At 38.3% G+C, this 14622-nt stretch overlaps 1 protein-coding gene and 1 pseudogene across 3 annotated transcripts in view; one reads left to right on the top strand and one right to left on the bottom strand.

Moving 5' to 3' along the window:
- Positions 1 to 14298, bottom strand: part of LOC145781985 (nipped-B-like protein A) — a 30831-nt gene extending 16533 nt beyond the window's left edge. For all 3 annotated transcript variants that reach the window (XM_082593705.1, XM_082593706.1, XM_082593707.1), the window contains exons 1-17: positions 14232 to 14298; positions 11663 to 11822; positions 11196 to 11298; positions 10143 to 10216; positions 9509 to 9576; positions 9137 to 9335; positions 7380 to 8910; positions 7233 to 7278; positions 5226 to 5438; positions 3933 to 4193; positions 3427 to 3606; positions 2985 to 3190; positions 2822 to 2908; positions 1165 to 1414; positions 824 to 981; positions 388 to 569; positions 48 to 264 (exon numbers count right to left, since the gene is read on the bottom strand). In XM_082593705.1, the coding sequence (XP_082449831.1) occupies positions 48 to 264; positions 388 to 569; positions 824 to 981; positions 1165 to 1414; positions 2822 to 2908; positions 2985 to 3190; positions 3427 to 3606; positions 3933 to 4193; positions 5226 to 5438; positions 7233 to 7278; positions 7380 to 8910; positions 9137 to 9335; positions 9509 to 9576; positions 10143 to 10216; positions 11196 to 11298; positions 11663 to 11822; positions 14232 to 14298 (4002 nt within the window). The remainder of the gene's footprint in view (positions 1 to 47; positions 265 to 387; positions 570 to 823; positions 982 to 1164; positions 1415 to 2821; positions 2909 to 2984; positions 3191 to 3426; positions 3607 to 3932; positions 4194 to 5225; positions 5439 to 7232; positions 7279 to 7379; positions 8911 to 9136; positions 9336 to 9508; positions 9577 to 10142; positions 10217 to 11195; positions 11299 to 11662; positions 11823 to 14231) is intronic.
- Positions 1424 to 2495, top strand: LOC145782340 (uncharacterized; annotated as a pseudogene).
- Positions 14299 to 14622: the final 324 nt, after the last annotated feature.

Genomic DNA, 14622 nt, shown 5'->3' with positions numbered 1-14622 from the left:
ACTTTAGAGTTTTTAGCAATTATTGAAATTATTAGCAGCTCTCGCACTTCATTTTGTAATTTCTTTTCGTTTTCCTCCATTGTCTCGTCAGGTGCTTCAGGTGTGGGGAGGTGAGCGATTGCGTGGATCATCTGCAACACCAAAGCTGATACCATTTGGATGTGCTGCAGCTCCGCGCGGCTGTTGCCACCAGATTGTCTCTTCCTCCCACCGGAAGTATCTTCTTCATCGGATGAGTCCACAATCTCTTCCGAATATGTCAGCCTGAACAAAGAGGAAAATTCTGAAGACTATTCTTCACTGATAATTTTACGCAAAACCCAACAACGATGCATACAAATATTGATGTAAAATGAGTCATTGGGAGTACCAGAAACCAAAGAATACCTATAACTTCTGAGGTTCCTCTTGCTAGTTGGGAGACGAGCCAGAGATTGGAAAATATCTTCCAGGATGAGAGAGCGGTGCTTGTCGTATCGTGAGAAGATGGAGGTGGTGAGACGAATGGCGCTCAGCTGCAACTCTCTGACATTTTCAACAAAGAACGGAGAAACTCCCAACGATGAAATCTGAAGTAAAAAAAAAGGTGTCACAACTTTTTCCCGCGTTTTTTCCACCCATTTCCTGCTGTCGGGGTAGGAAGGGATCTGGCGAGACACATCCTCAGCTTCCACTCATCACGATCCAGGGAGCTAGTGTTGGTCGCACGGCGTTACACCACAACAAAAACAAAATTAAATTGAGTCGAATCAAAGACAGGATCATGTCCGATTGTGAATTTAAAAAACAGGAGACAAAACATGCTTTTAAGCACAACCTTTACCTTGAGTATGGTTGTGTCAGTGAGAGGCTGCACGTCAACTAACTCCATCATTTGATTGAGAAGAATATTCAGTTTGTTGTAAAGCTGCAAAATGCTTCGGTTTTTCGGGCCTTTGTAATGAGCTCGCTTCATTCTTGTGCTCGCTGTGCTGGTCAGTTCTGTAATATAATGTAGGACATCACTGAAAACTTATAAATAAAAACTTTTTCATAGCTCAATGTTTGGCAAACGTTTTTTTCTTCATCCATCACAGATATTTTTATCTCATGTGGGGTAATAAAGGTTTGCCAACCAGTCATAAATAAAAAAAAAGAAGAAGCAGAGAACGGGCTTAGATTTACCTTTGTTGCTCTTTTTCTTGCCGGTTTGCGAAGGTGTTTTATAGACGAGGTCATATTCAGGATAGATCGTGTTGTTGAGCTGTCGACGTAGCAGCTGAGCGGCACTCTCTATGACGTCATCGATGTAGACGGCTTTGGGCATGGAGCGAGCAGTCATGACGTACATCGCCACGAGGGCAGCCTCGGTGGCTGTGTTGACACGGTCCAAGTCGCATTCACGATTCCATTTCTGTTCCTCAGATGTAGTTCCCTTTATGACATGAAAACAGAGAAGTTTACTTCACACTGATGATTGTAATCTTGTGGGGAAACTGAATTGTATTTTGCGTAAAAAGTTAGGCGTTACCCAGACCCAACGCATAGATAGTAAGCCAGCTTAAACTAAGCTAATTTGACATTGTAGGTATAAGGACGGTGAAAAAAAGATTTGGAACGTGTACTGAACATTTTATAATAATTTGATCAAGAATTTTCATTTACTTAGCAGTCTATTACTGTACTTTTTTTCATAGTTCTGGATGCTTCAGAGGAACTTGATAAAACGATGAAAACATTTTTGTACGCTGACAACTGAGTGCTTATGGGAGACAGATGGAAAGAGGTGGAAGAAAAGTATGTCAGATGGAAAAAATGCATTGGGAAACAAAGGTTTAAAAGTGAATGTGAATGAAACGAAAGCAATGAGAACAAGAACAAAACGTACAAATGAGATATTGGCAGTCAATGTTATGGATCCATGCGCAATATGTGGCAAGAGAGTAATGAGCAATTCTATTCAGTGTATTAAATGCAATTATTGGGTGCACAAGATATGATTGATGAGGGGAATGCGTTTTGATTGTAGAAGATGTGAGGGTATTGCAGCTGATGAAACGTACGAGAAGCATGTGAAATTAGGCTACGATGAGATGGAAGTTGTTACGGAGTTCCGCTATCTTGGAGATATGTTAGAAATAGATAATTGCATAGCAGAGACGGCAAAGATACGTGCGGATTGGAAAAAAGTTCAAAGAATTGTCAGGCACACTTTGTGGCAGAATGCTTTCTCGCATATTGAAAGGAAGGTTGCACAAGGCGTGTGTGAGAAGCGTGATAGTGAATGTTGGGCGATAAAGAGGACAGAGATTAGACGGATGCAAACAACAGAGATGAGGATGGTTCGTATGATGTGTGGGAAGACACTTTTCGACAAAGTTAAAAATGATATCTTGAGAGAGTGGACTAACGTTGAGAACATTGAAGAGTATTTGCATGTACATCGTCTGAGATCGATTGGACATCTTGAACGAATGGATGAGAACAATTTCACAAAGGAGTTAGGAATAAGGTAGTGACAGGAAAAATGAGAAAAGACCAAAGAAAACGTTGGATGACACCGTGAAAGATGACATGACAGAAAGAAACCTGAAACTTGAAGATGCCAACAATAGAGAGATGGAGGAGTCGCTGCAGACAACTGGTCGACCCTGATATTTTGAGATGAAACCAGGCTTCTTCGAAGCAAAATGGATGATGATGATCAATATTGATCGATAGCTTGATCGATCATACGAGATCTTATGTTCTGCGCAATTACGATGACGTAAAAGTGGCTCGCGTCATCAGAATACGTCACTGCCGTCCCAGCTAGACAATCATTGCTTAAAACAAGACTCACCTTCAGTTTCAAAGGTTTTGCGTTCACTCCGTCCCTTATGCTTGGTTCTAAAATCGTCAGAAGTCGCACAAGTGTCTTCTTCGGCAGCTGAAAACGACAGTTGAAATTAAATCATGACAAAAACAAGATCCGTGAGATGACGACATGGAAGAGAGAAACGTACCTGGTTGAGGACATCAATCGCCTTCAGTTTCGCTGTTTCTCCACTGAGATCTTGGAGTCTTCCTCTTGAGATGAGAAGACACTGAGGGATCTTTGCCATCCTGTCATTGTTCATGACTTCATCGATCAATCGAGGATCAACACTGTCCATGTCGTCAAAGATCTTCTTCACTAAGGACATGAAGCGCTGGAACGTACCAGACCCATCTGGAAGTTGAAAACACAGTTTACATTACAAGATTTTATTGTGCAGTCACCAGAAGCCATAATGACCAAATGAGCTGTGATTAGCAGATTTCTACCTCGTGTTCATTTAATCCGTTGTTTCAAAGATAAACCTTTAAAGGGGAACTTGATTTTAGCTTTTAGAAAAAAATCTCTAGCTTGGCTGGGGTTTGAGTACAGTCGCCAGTGGAGAGTTCATAACTTATTCATTAACTAACCTTGATGAAGCAATCGTAGTTCAGCTGCTCTTCTTCTCTCTTTCTTTCGGATGTCGTCTTGATGAGTGCGTTTCTTGCTTGGGGGAGCAAATCCAAGAAATTCTCCCTCGGACTCATCACTGTCCATGTTGATGAGATCTCCAACATCCGGAGAGCTGTCGTCACGTTTACGCTTTTTGCCTGATATATTTTAACTGCAGTTAAGAAAACCAGTCACTTTTACATGGATTCAACGTCTTCATACATGGAATCAACATAAAAAAATTAAGAATTTTGCTTCAGCGGGTTATCTATGGCTTATTGACTGTATATAACTCTTGGTAACACCAACAACTTTAGCACGTAAAAATTACACAATATGTTGGCAAGTTTTGTAGGTCTGTAATACAACAAAGCGAACTCTCTACCAAAGCTCTATAAAACATTATACTCAGAAACTTCAACCGTTACAAGCAATTTTGATAACAGCAATTCGCTAAGTTGGTTGATGTCAGGTTTTCAGTCACCTTCAGTGAGCTTAGCTGCTTTGGCTAATCTTTCTCGCCTCTTCAGTTTGATTCGATCAGCCATGGATATGTACGCATTGAAACCATCAGCTGCTTCTGGTAACTCGTCGATGCATTTTACATCGCGAGGCACGTTGTCCTTTGTCAGCTTGTTCAACACAACGCTCGGACCATCCAGAGAATGCTTCTTGTCTTTTCTAGAAGAGCCATGCTGCGCCTGGAAGGGCTTAGGAGGAGGTTTTCTTTCGCGAAATCTCCGACCTACCAAAGAAGATGTATTCGAAAATTGCATGTTGCTGCGGTCAGATGACAAAGTTAACTTACTCTGGCCAATAAGAAAAATCTACTTCCGGTAACTCAGTTTGAGATAAAACTAGGTTGATATATATTCACTTTTTCACACTTTAAAAACATATTTTTTGTTATATTGGCCGGCTCGGTGGCTTATACACACAGGCGGATGTTAAAAAGTTCATGGAAACAAAAGATCACTAAGGATAAAGTATTATCCAAATTCAATTCAAGCAAAATTCTCTTACAAATGGTAGTCAAAAGAAGAAAATAGAAGTATTTCGAACACACAAAAAAGGCAAAACTCGTCACAAAGATCATTAATAGAAGGGAAGATAAACGGTAAAAGAAACAAAGGCAGACCAAGAATGATTTGGACAACAAACATTACCAAACTAAGTTATAAAAGTGCAGTACGAACAGCTCATGGTCGAGAACAATGGCGCATTGTATTCAACCCTCAATACGAGGAAGGAACATAATGATGATGACCGTGGTGGCTTATAGTGTGTCTGCCTTTGAATCGATAGGCAAGGGTCCGATACTCCGATACCCTGCCTGGTTATACCAGAGACTTTAGAAAAGTGGCACGGAATCTTATTCATGCCTGGAACTCAGCAAAACAACGGCTTCAGGGTAACAATGTAATCGGCTGCGCTGACACTGTGTGCTTTGCAAAGCAGTAAGTGTAACGCATACCTGCGACAAATATAACGCTAAATAAAAACACTTGTTATTATTATGTTACAAGCAGTACTTTTATCGAAAAAACAACCCTCTCAGCATGACTTAAAATTATCAAATAAACAGGAACTATAAATTATGATGTCGTACATGTTTGAGGCAGAAAAGCTATGCGAGTAGACAATTGGCTAAATGCAGCACAGGCGGCAGTTTTAATCATTTGTAGCAAGATAAATTTTAAATCCTTTCTAATTATAATAAACGCAATTATGCATGTCTTTGACTATCCTGCAACCTATCATTTCGTGCAAATAGTACCGGTATTATCAAGGGGGTCGATGACAACAGCGGCATAGAGCTTTCCATTCATGGGCCACTTGGCCACGACATCCATGCCAGGATGCAGGTCTTCGAAGTTGGACACCTCGGTATCATCCGGATACATGATGTCCTTGAGCTTGTAAATATCAGCTTCCTCATCATCCGCAATAAATTTGACTCGGACATGCTGGATGTTAGAGGATTTGTGTCCTATGCAATAGAACCAAAACAATCAGGGTAAAAGATCCCCAGTACACCAAGCAGAAGTTGATACTTTTACATAATTTCAACGTATTCATACGCAACTAATTGAAAAATATTAGCTGCATCATGTAACAGCTAAGGAGTTGCTTTTTAAAATTTAAATACAAAAAATCATATTGAAAATATTTTTGTTGGTAAATTTGTAACAAGATAGGATATTCTAAACTAGTTTTTAAAACATGATTTGCGTGTCAATTGCAACACATTTTCATCGCGAATATCGTCTAGCAATGACCGTGGAACTAAACCTTAATTTCCCTTCCATTTAACAACTGCGAATGGCTGCGGTCTCAACAACACTTCTTTATTATATATTTGCTTTGGAAATGCAATTCTGTTGCTTTAAATAACACTCACAGTTTGCTTTCCTGCCTCAAACAATAATGTAGCACTTAATAGCTAACTGTTTGGAATAAAATTGAACACAGCACATGTAAAAACTATCAAATTACTTCAGCTTGCCTGTACTACTACTTGGGTCTCTCACATTCGGGTATTTCCCAGCTATCTTTAACTCATGCTGCTGACCTTTGACAACAGGACATTTAGATGATATTTTGACAGAATCGCTTAACTTCACATGCTCACGGCTTAAAGCAACTGGCCTTCTGTTCTGTTGAACTGAATGATCATGTGAAGTAAATCCCGTGCTTTTTAAAACGGACTGAGATGCGGCTTTGCTTGGAAACCGCTTAAACTCGTTTGGTGTGACTGCAATCCGGGCTTGTGGGCATTGCAAAAGCAAGCAGCGTTCTTGCAGGGTCTTTTCTGTCATCTTCTATTCAATTTTACACAGCACGCTATAGATGTTGACGCTACTGTATAAACTTAATCACCTACAAACCTGAAGTCAACATATTAAAGAATAACCTGACCCTGCACTAGCAGTAACAATGAAAAAATAAAAAAGCGATACAACAAAAGGTGGTTTCCCTAAATGTGATGTCAAAATTGCCATAGAAACATACTCGACCAGTTTAGGCTTTTCAGCTCTTTGAAGTGTTATTATGGAGGTGAGAAATGTTGCTACTTAGCGATGCCGTTAAGCGTCAGCTACAAATGCATTCTTTACTTATACGAAGCAGCTTTGCAATGAAATAATAGCAAGATTATAACAAAAACTGACTTTCTGGCAACACAAAAAAAACTCTCGCTGCAATTACGTGTTACTGTTTGGTGAGATTTATAGCTATTCCAAATAGTGAAGCTAAGCACAGTATCTATAGTCACGTTTACTTCAACAAACTTGTATTGGTAAAAGTGATTGTGCATGAAAACTGACTTAGCTGTTGAACAAAAACCTGTCATTTGATTGAGAATAGACTGCATAAATGTAAAATAGCTGCAAAAGAGCTTCGGCTACAAACAAACAACTCCAATTTCTCTGAGACTTGTGGCGTCTCGCACTTGATTAGGCACACTATTTCAAATTTCTGATTTTTTTTATATGGTATCAACTCTTCAAAACATCGGCCAATGAAATCTGTATACTGCATCAGCTCAGTAACTGCACACTTGCCTTCCTGATAATATAGCCAGCCTGCTAAAATACAAGAACAGGTAAGAAGAAGCAGGTATAAAAACACTTCGCTAAAACGTTATAACTTTGTTGATTATAGCTAAGATTTAATAAGTGTACTTGATATTTATTTTGCCTTAAATTACAGAAGGGTTTCGTCATACTTTTTATTTTAAGAATATGCTGTTGGTGCGTTCAAAACCTAAGAATACAAAACTTACCCTTTTTCTTCGGCCTCGCTTCGTGTGAAGACTGCTGCACCGATTGCTATTGGAAAAAGAAACAAGTGATTAGAAAAGCAATGATGATGAAACTGATATAAAAGCTGCCACAAAACGTTTGTGTATACAACAGAAGACGAGACATACCCTGGGAGTATTCATGTAGTTAACTCCACCGTGTGAGTTCCGGTTCGACTGCTGCTGTGGTTGATAGGTCTGCAGGTTGACAGAAGGGTCCATGCTTAGAGGAACAGATTCACGTTGGTACTGAGTGGAGACGGGTATATGCTGGTTGATTGATGGTTTACTTTGCTTTTGAATCGCATTGGATACGTTGTAATTATTTGATTTAGATTTCAATGAAGATTCAAAGAAGCTGGAATGACCAGGACCTTGCTGTTGTTGAGGTGTGTTCGCACGAGTGTTGGTGCTTTTCTGCATTTGTTGGTGAGGTTGTTGTGAAGGGGGGATGACGAGTAGCTGCTGCTGCTTTTGACCACTAAAGACCTCATTCTTCACAGGCATGCTCTGCATTGATTGGTGATGGGCAGGTGGCATCTGTTGTTGCGACATATGAACCGGTGTCATCTGTTGTTGTTGCTGCTGCTGTATTGTCTGTTGCTCTTGTTGAGTCCTCTGTTGAGCCATTTCGTAAGGTAAATTCATTGGTCCGTTGAGTGACTGATATAACTGTGCTTGGGCTCTTTGCTGAGCAATCATGGCTTCATTGTATGGCGGAGGTCTCGCATCAAAACTCAGACTAGGTGGTTTACTTGATCCTGGAGGAGCCTTGCTTCTGTTTTCCTGCTTTCTAACATCCCATGCTCTCTGTTGAGGAAATGATGCCTGCGCGGGGATTTCTCCACTTGTAGGGCGATCTGAAGAGCTGTGACTAAATTGTGGTGCCATGTTTGTTTGCTGAGGAGTAGGAGGAAATTGCTGCATTGACTGAGAAGACATAAAATGCTTCTGCATCATTTGCTGGGGATGTTGATCGAAAGGTGGGAAAAATCCTGGCATTTGATTTTGAGGTTGCAGTGACGGGACTGGAAAATTACTATTTTGACTGTAAGACGGCATATGGCTGCTAGAAGTCATGGACTGCTTTTGCACGTGTTTTGTATGATCCTGTTTCGGAGTCAATTTTTGATTTGCCAGGACAGGATTTGAATGCAATAAATTTTGATTTTCAAAATAATTACGAACGTCATTGGCACCGAGTTGCAATGGTTGGGATGAAGAAAGATGAGGAGACTCGGAAGGATTTTTCGACCGAGAGGAACTTTTTGAAACTTTATGTGAAGGAGGATGTTTGAGGTTTTGCATTTCACTTTGCGAGCTCTTAGCTTGCTGCGGCCGATTACCTTGACTTCCATGAGATTGAGACAACCGTTCTCTGTCTTTCGGCAAATTACGGACTATTGCAGAGGCATCAGGTTTCTGCTGGCTGCGAGAACTTGAAGATTCAGGCTCAACCGCTGTTGTTAAAGAAGATACTTTGAATGCTTGTTCTGTAGATTGAGGCTTGCTGCTGTCTCCAGAGCTACACGGTTTCAGTCTGGATAGTTTCAGCTTTATAGGTCCAGCTCCCTCCGGCTTGCTTTCAGAAGACACAATACCATATTCGTTTGCAAGCTTATTATGATGTTTCTCTTTCTTTCGGCTCTTCTTAGTTCGCCTGAAAAACAATGCCAGTGAGCCAATAAAAATTTTAAACAATCACAACTTATTTTTTAAATACAATATCTACAACAAATCAAGCATGCAAAGACCGATAGTCACAACACAGAAGCAATTCTCAAGAGAAATGCAAAAATTTTGCTCTTAAAATTCGAATTTCACGGCAGTTGAAACGTTTGAATTCAGCCATGGCTTAATGGATTCAGCTAATTAGAGATAATCACCGAATCTTTAAACAGATTTTTGGTTTTTCTTCTGTCGAAGTCTGTTCAACAGTCGGAAGACTGGGTGTGTAAATAAGCTTGTTCTCTTGAGCACCGTGGCCGCTTTCAGCAGTTTCAGATCTCTCAGATAGCCTTGGATTCCTTGGTTGGGGTGCAACAGCTTGCACTGGCCGGGTCACAGGAAGACGACTTGTATTTCCTGTGAAAACAGCAACACAAGCATGTGACCACTTGTAAGCTAAACGTTTTTACTCAACCACTGCAGAACATTAACTTAACTATTCGGATGTTTCCAATTTATATTATATGTAACAATACAACACCAGTAACTGGTACATACTATTAAAACGAGCAACACTATTCATTGTGTACCTGGGTAGGTTGGCTGTACACGTGAATTTGAAACAGTATCAGTTGAAAATGACGCTGGTATGGAGGTGCTGTGGATGTACAAATAGTTCCATGAGAAACGTTCATTGCAAGGGGAAACTGCTAAAACGTGACCACCCAAACAGAATATCAGTCGTTTTTTACGTTGATTACAACGTTGAATCAATGACAACTGATTTGCTGTTGTGGGCATATTGCTTTAACCATGGACACACAATAATATTACTTGTACAAAATCTTTCTTTTTAACTGTAGATCAATTCCAGCTATCACAAGATACTTTAATGTCATGCAGTATTGTGCAATGTGCATCCTTAGATTGACTTCATCGCAACAACCAAATCATTAGATGAATGAAAAAGAATGATTTTGATGTTAAGAGTAAAATTGGCATCACAAAACTAGTATTTTCACCTGCCGAGAGGTGGGATCTAATTTGCCAGGTTTTGAATAGTTCAAAATCTTGTGTATAATATAAAATCTTTCGATCAACGTACACTGGCACATATTAGCACAAAGCATGTGTTGACAATACATAAACCAATAACAGGGTAAGCCAAATTTGCTCAACCACAGTCTTCATGTCTTAAACATTAATTTAAACACAATATCTTACCGAACAACAGAACTAGGATTAACAAATGGCGCTGGATGGGATAAACTCGAGTTCAAACCAGCTGGCATGGGAATCTACAAGAACAATTACAAAACTTGACATAATCACAGTTGATTACATTTATACTTAATATGAACAATGTTGTAAATTGAATCACTAATATCACAGTAACTTTTACAGCCTGTTTCACCCTCTCTATGGTGACTTAAGTTGGCTCTGCTTAGCAATGTGCTTGGCATTGAGCACTCTTTTATGGTATTAACACTCAGGCCTCTAAACTCCCGAGTCCCGGAGACCACGGCTGCCGGGAAGTCGTGAAAAGGCCTCCAAAACCACCATGCTGGTAAGGAAAGCCATGTTTATTCGCCAGCTTTCACACACCAGCATTTTTCCAATCGTTGGTACGGTATTTGAAACTTTTTATCACTACTTGCATTTGTAGCCTAAACAAAGTCAAAACCTTTTTCTCTTCACTCACAAACTTTTTTCATAAACAAGGCAAAGTCTCCACATGCCGAATAGAAATATTTGAAAACACAAATTTATAACCAATTTTTTATGTTAGAAGCTGAGCGCAAGAATTTTGCAGGCAGAAAGAGGCTTTTATGCCATACTTGGTTGCCGGAAAAATAAAAGAACTTAGACACATGAATACCATTTATCGCAGAAATATGAACAATGAACATGTATGAATACTACAATGTATGCATGGAATATTTTTTCTTCTATTCTGTAGCAGCATGTACAAAACACACAGTAAATTGTGACTCATCTAGTACTTTCTATGACAAGATTTCATCAATTTTATTACCATCAATTTAATTCATCAATTACGCTGCCAACTGTTCAATAATAATAATATCTATATATTTCACATCAGTTTGGTGCAAAACAGTGTCAATAAAAACTGTTCAATGAAAGATTTAAAAGTACTGCACCAGCAAGTCATCAAGCCATTCAAGGTAACAAAGCAATCTTCAAATAAAAATAGTAAAAACAATTAAATTGAAGAACTTTGAAGGAAGTATAAAAAATAGGCTATTGAACTCTTACTGTGTTTCTGTGGCCATAGGCATCACTAGGTCGATTGAGAACAGCATGAAGAAGAGGTGTTGTGTTGACACCATCAAATAAACTGGGATCAAGAGGAGCATTTCTGTTGATAAACGACATATCCGTATATAATAACATAACAAATCTATGAACGATGTCTAAAAAACAAAAACAAAAAGTTTTGTTTATGTAATTTTTTCAGCTACCGGTACTAAACTCTGCTAAAGTACAAAGTCATGTTTTCAAAACAACTTAACTACAACAAGACAGGAACATTCTTTTGATTGGGTAAGGTATATATGTTATTTTTACTTTTGATTTATATGGTCGAACTAGTGCAATGATCAATTCATTGAGTCAAAGCGATGTGCTGCTTTATGCAGTTATACAACATATGCCTGACATACAATATATGATATAGCATATGAATATGAAATGTTTGATATTCTTTGAAACAAAGAGATTACATGTGGTCAGCTGCTGGGGCAGTAGAGAAGGTATCCACTTTTTGTGGCACTAGCGAAGCTCCAGGAGTGCTGAGAATTCGCGCCGCAGCTTCATGTCTGCTGTCATGATGAGACAATGGATGAAGTTGACTCTGTCCGGGTTGTGGCAAATCATCTATCACTGGAAGCAGCAAATCGAAATTTGAAAGTATTGAATATTGCAATATGGTACACTAAGAAACATATCGTCGACAATTTTAAACACACAGTCGCGCTTATAAGTTGAAGACCACTCACAATTTCTTGCTCCGGTTGCATTTTAAAGTCTCTTAATACCGGTAGCTTATTTGTTTTTGCTTATTTGTGCTTAATATTTTGTCTGTTCATTAATTTTTAACTAACAAATACTGAACATAGAGAAATAAAACAAAGTAACTTTAGCGGGTTTAACATGATGTATTACATACACAAATATAACATAATTAAAATAAACTCAAACGTTTTCGACACGTACATGTGTCCTCATCAGGAATTACATATCTGCAATATAAATAAAATGAAAATTGTAAGGTAAATTTGACTTTGCATTATAACTGTAACTGTATACTAACGACACTCCAGACTGAAAAGCACAAACTGAACGAGTGACACAGGAATGATTACAAGTAAATTATACGGTGGAAACAGATCACATGAGGTGTAAACTACAGGCATTTGACAAACAATTAGAACACACACAAGAGGAACAATGAGCCACAGGCGAATAACTGCCGGTTGAGAGACGGATTATTACGTTTGATTCTTAAGGCTTCCATGATCTTAGTCTGAAATTCAGATCTGCCTCGAGAGATTATTTTAAATTGGTCGATCGAGACATTGTCAGTGCACGTTTCACAAGAGGCGATGTGCTCTTTATTTGCACTTTTGGTTGTTAAGTTTGGGTTTAAGTGCTCCCCGGCCCTTGTCAACAAATGTCTGGTTGACATACCAATGTATATATGTCTGGTTTGCGTCACACAAACAACTAAATTTATACACAACATTCGAAGAAAGAGCAAAGAGGGTAGGCGACTTCAGTTGAAAATATTGGTGCACTTTAAACGTTTTATATACAGGATGAATGTCACATGAAAATTTCTTTTTTATAAGTTTAGCTAGGTTTTTGGCAAATCTTGTTGAATCGTTTCCTAAAAAGGGTACCGTATACTAATAAAATAACTAAAATCTACTTCTTCAGGCGTGTCTTTTGGTTCATCAGCCATGAAGGTGTTCAAAACTTTATTGAAAAAGTGGGAAGGATATCCATTTAAATAAAACATATTTTTCAATTTCTTGATTTCTTGCTGAAACAACTGATTATCAGAACACACCAAACGAGCACGAGACAACAGACACAAAATTAAACCAGATTTCCATTTGTAAGGGCATAGAGCGTTATAATTTAAAAGCAAGCCAGTGTTGGTAGGTTTTCACCAAATCCAGGTGTCAAAAGAATTGGGTTTAATTTCGATTTCAACATCAAGAAAAGCGATAGTATCATTAGATTTTTCAAGTGTAAATTGGATATTTTTATGCTGAGAGTTTAAGATCAAAAATGGCAAAATATCATCGACATAACGTAAATACAGTTTGGGATAAAAATCACGATAGAATTCAAATATTTTGGTTTCGATGTGTGCCAAGAAGAAGTTTGCCAGTGTTGGGCCCAATGGGGAACCCATGGTGACGCCATCTATCTGTTGAAACAAACTATTGTTGTACAAGGATATGCCTTCTGTGGCTAAATGTAATAATTTTATGAAATATTTTTTCTCAATGGGCAGTCGATTAGGTTGGTTTTCATTAAAAATATGGTCAGCAATTATAGTAATAGTTTCTTTTAGAGGCATGTTGGTAAACAGAGATACAACATCAAAACTCACCATGCGACTATCGGGTGGACACTTAAAATCTTTTAACTTTTCCATAAATTGTTCAGTTGAATTAAGCATGTAGTTATTAGGTATGTACGGTTTTATAATTTTGTCTAAAAATTTAGTCACTTTGTATTCCGGAGTGCCAATCATAGAAACGACTGGTCTCGCAGGATTGCCTGGCTTGGTAAACCCGCTGAAGTTACTTTGTTTTATTTCTCTATGGTTCAACAAAGCAAACTCTCTACCAAAGCTTTAAATACTGAACACAACACAAAACTTCAAAAAATATAAACAAGTTCATTTGTTTCAATATAATGGATGATCTCCTCTTTGCAAAACTTTATGTGAGTTAACGAATTACAATATGAACTCTTTTTAGTTTATTGTTGACAAACGAGCAAGTTATGCAAGAATGCAGCTGAAGAAAAATGCAATTTTACAGTAGGCTTAGAGGCTGTGGTTGCCTTATGTAGTAACTTTATCCATTGCATAGATATTTTTAACAACCCTACAGTTCATATCCATAAACTCTGAGCAAAGCATATAATAACCTATTATAATACTGAATGCATGTCGATTGCAATGTAAAATTACAATCGGCTATCAGATGATACAATGCCGTACATCATCTACTGCTAAATGTTTGTAATAGCCCATACCGTACTGTAACTTACATTCGCTTAATCCTGGTATTGGATAAGAAGGCAAAGGTATCTTGCTTATATCGTTGTTAAAATTCATGTTGATCAGCGTCTGTCTGAAGAAGATTTATCATGTTTATATAACATTTCAAATTGGTGTATTATTAAAAATTAAAATTCCTGTTAGAGCAATAATAATGTAAATACTTTAGGCGTGACCCAGCTAGTTACCACAATGGGAAATCACGATGCATGACTATTATTAATATATTATTAAGTTAAAGTATTTTATCCCATGTGCCATAGTTTACCGTAGGTTACTGCAACCATGAGACCTAGAAGTCAAACCGTGCTACTGTACGGTACCGTATGCAGTTATTTTACAGTTTGTGTACTTTACTTGAACACAGCCTAACGTCATCAA

This window comes from Aplidium turbinatum, chromosome 13 (assembly GCF_918807975.1).
Source record: "Aplidium turbinatum chromosome 13, kaAplTurb1.1, whole genome shotgun sequence".
Lineage (NCBI taxonomy): Eukaryota > Metazoa > Chordata > Ascidiacea > Aplousobranchia > Polyclinidae > Aplidium > Aplidium turbinatum.
This window is presented reverse-complemented; position numbering and strand designations above follow the sequence as displayed.